Source organism: Rhinolophus hipposideros (genome assembly GCF_964194185.1).
Source record: "Rhinolophus hipposideros genome assembly, chromosome: X".
Classification (NCBI taxonomy): domain Eukaryota; kingdom Metazoa; phylum Chordata; class Mammalia; order Chiroptera; family Rhinolophidae; genus Rhinolophus; species Rhinolophus hipposideros.
In genome coordinates, this window is record NC_138046.1 from 347,602 (window position 1) to 353,601 (window position 6,000).

Below are 6,000 nucleotides of genomic sequence, written 5' to 3' on the forward strand. Positions count from 1 at the left end.
CATTGTCCTAATAGCTGTGCATACCCTTGTCTAAAACAAGATTACCATAAAATGGTAATTTCCAAGCATGCCCATTTTTATTTTATATTTTTTTCTCATGGGGAAAGTAAGAAAATGGACAGCCTGCTTTGTCTCTTCTAAGGGAATTGCTATAAGAGTGTTCTAAATAAATCAGAGTACCATATTATGATTGGCACATTTGAAAATTGTAATAGTTTTCCTTTTCTCCTTTTTGTAAGTACTTCTCCCCACCCTACCCCCATCCTTGATATTTCTAACATTGTTCAGTTTTTCACCTTCCATTCAGACTTTTTAATGATTATCTTTCCTTGGTAGTAAATAAGCATTCAATTCTTTATCATTTTGAAAGCCTGAGTAGTAGGAGTTAAGGTAGAAGAGGCATTCTCATATACTTTCTATATTGGATTATTGAGAGAGACTTTTTCACACCACTAAAATTTCTTATGCGGTGTTCAGTTCTGTGGTGTATATATTAGGTTGGGGCAAAAGTAATTGCGGCTTTTGCAATTATTTTTAACCTTTTAAACTGCAATTACTTTTGCACTAACCTAATATTATTTCCTTTATAAGTTACCTGTGTACTTGAGACCCTACGTCTTTTGTTGGTTTGTACATAAATGCCAACATTCATTAGAAAGTAACCTGATTTTTTTCAGTATGATTGTACCAGTATGTCTTAAATGGGAAATATTGTAAATATACTTTATTATTTCATTGATGTCTAAGAATCTGAAATAAAATCTGCTGTTTTGTACTTTTTACTAAATTTTCCAATTGTATGCAGTCATGCAAATACAGCCTTTTATTATAAATATAAAAAGGCATGTGCTTACCTGCCTCATGCCATGGGGCTCACATTATCTGTAGTTAGATCACTGCATTGCCACCTGGGCTTTGGATTCTAACTGGAGCTAATTTATTAATGATTACAGCACCTGTATCTAAAATGTCTTTATAATTTGATGAGTCTATAATTGCTTGATTATGAAGATCACAAAACTAATATGATTTCGTTTGTTCTGTCAGCCGTCTCTTGTAGTATTAATGTTGAGTCTAAGTCTACATAAGAAGTAGCATTCCCAAAGCCCTTCCTTACTCCCCACAGCCTGGTGATTACCTCTTCCCAGCATTTGCAAGAAGCTATGTGTTTACTTGTCAGCAAATTGAGTCAGGGAGGCTCTGAACACAGAAATATTACCAAGCAAATTAACAAAGAGGAGAGAGATTAACCAGTAAAAACACTAGGCCACAGACCCTTTTTGTGCCGCTGGCTCCAAGAACCTTGCCAACCGGTTGTTTATTTCCAGTACTATCATTACTCTTTCCCTCAGCAGCAAAGAAATTGGAGGATTCTTCTTGGGAAAAAACAATAGTAAAGTCTTTGATGTCGGTCTTATCCATTGTATGTATGTACCGAATGGGAGAGGTTATTCACAAATGATATATCTGATAAGAGGCTAATATCCAAAATATATAAGGAACTCATACAACTCAATAACAAAAGGGTGAACAATTCTATCCAAAAATGGGCAGAGGACCTGAAGAGACATTTCTCCGAAGAGAACATACAGATGACCAACACACATGAAAAGATGATGAACATCACTGATGATCAGAGAAATGCAAATGAAAACCACGATGAGATATCACCTCACACCTGTCAGCATGGGTATCATCAATAAATCAACAAACAAGTGTTGGAGAGGCTGTGGAGAAAAGGGAACCCTCGTGCGCTGTTGGGATTGCAGATTGGTACAGCCTCTATGGAAAACAGTATGGAGGTTCCTCAAAAACATCTTACGATTTGTGACAACATGGATGGACCTAGAGGGTATAATGCTAACTCTATTCACTGAAAAGGCCTAGAAACAGTGAGGTCCAAGTAGGTCTTGGGCACTAAATGCTGTTTCTCATTAAGACACATGATGAACAAATGATAAATTTAGAAAGTCACATTGTTCAACAACCGTTGTAATAATTGATTTAGATAAGGATCATCATTGGTTGCTAAAACCATATAGTGAAAAAGAATTAGAGAATAGAATATTAATAGTTTGAAAGTTTAACCTATAGATTACCTATTAATTACAAAGAGAATAAATACGTTTAAAATAGAGAAATCTGGTAGACACTACCTTACCCAAGTGATCAAACTTAGTATCATTAATTGTGGAGCAAATTGACATCATGTACCTCCTGATGTAATGTACTGAGAATACATTATCACCTATATGGTATTTCTAGCAAAAACATTTAGCTTGTATCTAATAATCAGGAACAGCTAGATTAATACAACGTGAAGGGTATTCTTTCAAAAACAAGCCTGGGGCCGGCCCTGTGGCTCAGGGGGTTAGAGATCCATGATCCTAACTCCGAAGGCTGCCGGTTCGATTCCCACATGGGCCAGTGGGCTCTCAACCACAAGGTTGCCGGTTCAACTCCTCGAGTCCTGCAAGGGAGGGTGGGCTCCGCCCCTTGCAACTAAGATTGAACATGGCACCTTGAGCTGAGCTGCTGCTGAGCTCCCAGATGGCTCAGTTGGTTGGAGTGTGTCCTCTCAACCACAAGGTTGCCAGTTCGATTCCCGCAAGGGATGGTGGGCTGTGCCCCCTGCAACTAGCAACAGCAACTGGACCTGGAACTGAGCTGTGCCCTCCACAACTAAGACTGAAAGGACAACAACTTGAAGCTGAACGGCACCTTCCACAACTAAGATTGAAAGGACAACAACTTGACTTGGGGAAAAAAAGTCCTGGAACAGTACACACTGTTCCCCAATAAAGTCCTGTTCCATTTCCCCACTAAAATCTATAAAAAAGAAAAACAAGCCTGGATGTGTTAAAAATGTCAGTGTCACGCACACCCACAAAGACTCGGAAACTTATAAATTCAATGTGTTGATCCTGATTGAATCCTGGATGGAAAAAATACATATAAAGAACATTATTGGGACAATGGAGGAAATATAGACTCTATGTTACATAAATTTCTTGAGTGTGATAATGTATTTCAGTCACATAGAAGAATATTCTCATTTTTAGGAGATACCTGTTAGCGAAATATTTAGGGGTGAAATGTAATGATATCTGTAACTGATTCTCAAATTATTTAGCAAAAATAGTGTAAACTTAGAGGATGAAGATAGAGAAAGCAAATATGGAAAAATTGACAGTTGCTAAATTAGGAGAAGCATATGCACCTTCATTGTTCTTGCAACATTTCAACATTTAAAATGAGGGTGGTAAATAAATACTGAACAAGCAGAGAACAAGAGATTTTGGAAATGAAAAATGTCATTACTTAAATAAACTCAAGGAAATTTCCAAAGAGTAGAACATAGAGAGAAAAAAATCAAGAAAAGATAAGAAAACGGGAGAATTGGTCTAAGAAGTCTGACATCTGACTAGAAAGGGGGGAGGAAATTATCAAATAAATAATAATTCAGGACTTCTGCGTATGAGCTTCCATATTGAAAAGGCCTACGGAGTAACCACCACATCGAATGGAAAGAAAAGACCAAAACCACCAAGACACATTATCATTAAATTTCAGAATTTAAGATAAAGAACCTAAAAGCTGGAGAGGACTATCCAGAGGGGAAAATTGAACTAATAGATTACCAAATATAGTTGATTATGAGAAAAGTAATGTTCAGTCGGGTTTTATGATTCTGGAATAAAGTTTAGAAAGCATTACCAACAGTGACACTGAAAATTAAGCAAATGAAAACAAGGCAGTTAGTGAGTCCAGGAAGAATGAAAAATTATATGGGAGAATAATTGAAATCCTAGGACCTACTTGGCTCTATCGGTAATACTTAACACAGTCATTAATAAGGTTGCTGAATATTAATTTAAACAACACTTATGATATAACAAATGATATTAGGAGACTGAGGAATGAGGCATTGGGAATGTGAGATAGTATGAGTGTTGAATCACCTATGTATATGTGATGTAAATAGTTGCCATTTACAGAAAATACCACCTTAAAAAAAATGTTACCTTCCTTTTCTGCCTTCAGAATGAAAAATTAAGCATTAAAATGTTATTTGCTTGAAGTGATTTTATAGTAGGGAGTTTCATAGCTTTTTGCTTGTTCACTGGACTGATAGCTCAGCAGTGAAGAAGGCATTCCTACTTCACTTTTACCCATTTACACTATAGATCAGCAATTGGGAGAGGTGTTTTAATGAATGCAAATCTTCAAAAACCTTCAAAGTCCTGAGATATGTATTTGCTATTATTTTGCTGGTACTTGACCTTTCTCTGTGTCTCTCTTGTTTTTGCTTTTTAGGGTAAGGTAGCTGAACGTGGTACCCACCATGCTTTGCTTGCTACCCCTGGCAGTATCTATTCAGAAATGTGGCATGCACAGAGCAGTCATGTGCTCAGCCAAGATAACCCAAAATGGCATGCAAAGAAAGAAACTATGTCCAAAGAGGAGGAAAGGAAGAAACTCCAGGAAGAAATTGTCAACAGTGTGAAAGGCTGTGGAAACTGTTCCTGCTAAGTTACATGAGGCGTTTTCTTTTCTTTCTTTTTTTTTTTTTTTGACTTCACATTTGCACTGAAGCAGAATTGTTTTATTAAAAAAAAAAACCTTACATTCCCATTATCTATACTCCTCCTTTTAGATAAGCTGTGTTTGAAAGGGGATTTGAATTTTACTTCTTTCATAATCTATTTTATGTGGTACCTGTCTTTATCCCCAAATTATTTTCTTTTTACTGCCTCAGTTATGCTCAAATCATCATTTTTGTTACTATTTGGCTTTACCCCATTTTTGAGGACTGATAGCCATTTCATATCCATAAACAGATGAATCAGATTGGTTTCCAAATTTTTGTAGTTTTTAAAATCTCCTTTATGCTGATAATTTAGATGGAAGGTCTGGTTTTTAAGATAAATAAAAAAGAGGACAATGGGGTTCATTGTTTCTCTTTCCTTGCTGCCCCCACAGAAATACTTCAATGATAGATACCTATACTTACATCTTTTAAAGTACTTGGCACTATATACCTTTTGGAGGGAAAAACCTTAATTCTCATGTTTGTATGTAGAATGTCCTTCATCATTAACCAGCATTATAACTATCATCTAGTGGTGGGAATTTTATTTTTCCACCAAAATGAGGCATTGCTTTTGTTTTGGACAAAACTTTATGTATTTCTCTTTAAAGACTTACAACGCTGATGTAATTTGAGAGTTGCCATACTGGGAGTGATGGAAAGAGCTTAGGAAGTTAATTGCCTTTCCTATTTCCATCTTAAATGCACTGCTTTTGTTATCTGAAGTTATACAAAGAAACAACTAAAGGAGATATGTGCAGTGTGTGTGTGTGTGTGTGTGTGTGTGTGTACTCATGTGTATAAAGCAACATCCACTTAAAATGGTGAATCTTTAGGTAACTAGGACAGGGCTCGATGATCAGGGCTGTAATCTGTATTGACACTTCAGAATTACTTTATTACAAGATCTTCCCTTCCCTTTTCGGCAATTTAAATTGCTGAACAAGGAGGAACACAAATGAAATAATCAGGTTTTACCTGCTAGAATTAGTTACTAAGATGTTGGTATGTATTCACTTAGAAAGCGCCTCTCTTTTATAATTTGAATTTGCTTTAATTTGGTAGTAATCATTCAGTTAGAAAAACTGTGTAACTAATGACCAACTACATGATTGTGTGTAATGAGGTTTTATTTCTCAGAAAAGGTCTTAAAGTATTTTACTGGTTTATGGTTTTAATGTGTTTTAAATGATAATTTGGAATGGGTGAGAGAGATGGTTTTCTCTGCTTTACATCGTCATTGGTAGGTGGATATCTAAACTTATCTAACTCAGGTGTACAGTTTTGTTATGTAAAGGCAATTTGATAAGTAGCTTGAAGCCACTCTCTCACAGTCAGTCTTTGACTGCCGACTAAGTAGTACACTCTTGCTTTTGAAGTTGTAGTTAACACTGAGATAGGTAATCAAC

General features: G+C 36.1%; 1 protein-coding gene across 2 annotated transcripts in view; it reads left to right on the forward strand.

Moving 5' to 3' along the window:
- The window catches only part of ABCB7 (ATP binding cassette subfamily B member 7), a 61,127-nt gene extending 55,380 nt beyond the window's left edge, over positions 1 to 5,747 (forward strand). For both annotated transcript variants that reach the window (XM_081041933.1, XM_081041934.1), the window contains exon 15: positions 4,318 to 5,747. In XM_081041933.1, the coding sequence (XP_080898059.1) occupies positions 4,318 to 4,533 (216 nt within the window). In that variant the 3' untranslated portion in view covers positions 4,534 to 5,747. The remainder of the gene's footprint in view (positions 1 to 4,317) is intronic.
- Positions 5,748 to 6,000: the final 253 nt, after the last annotated feature.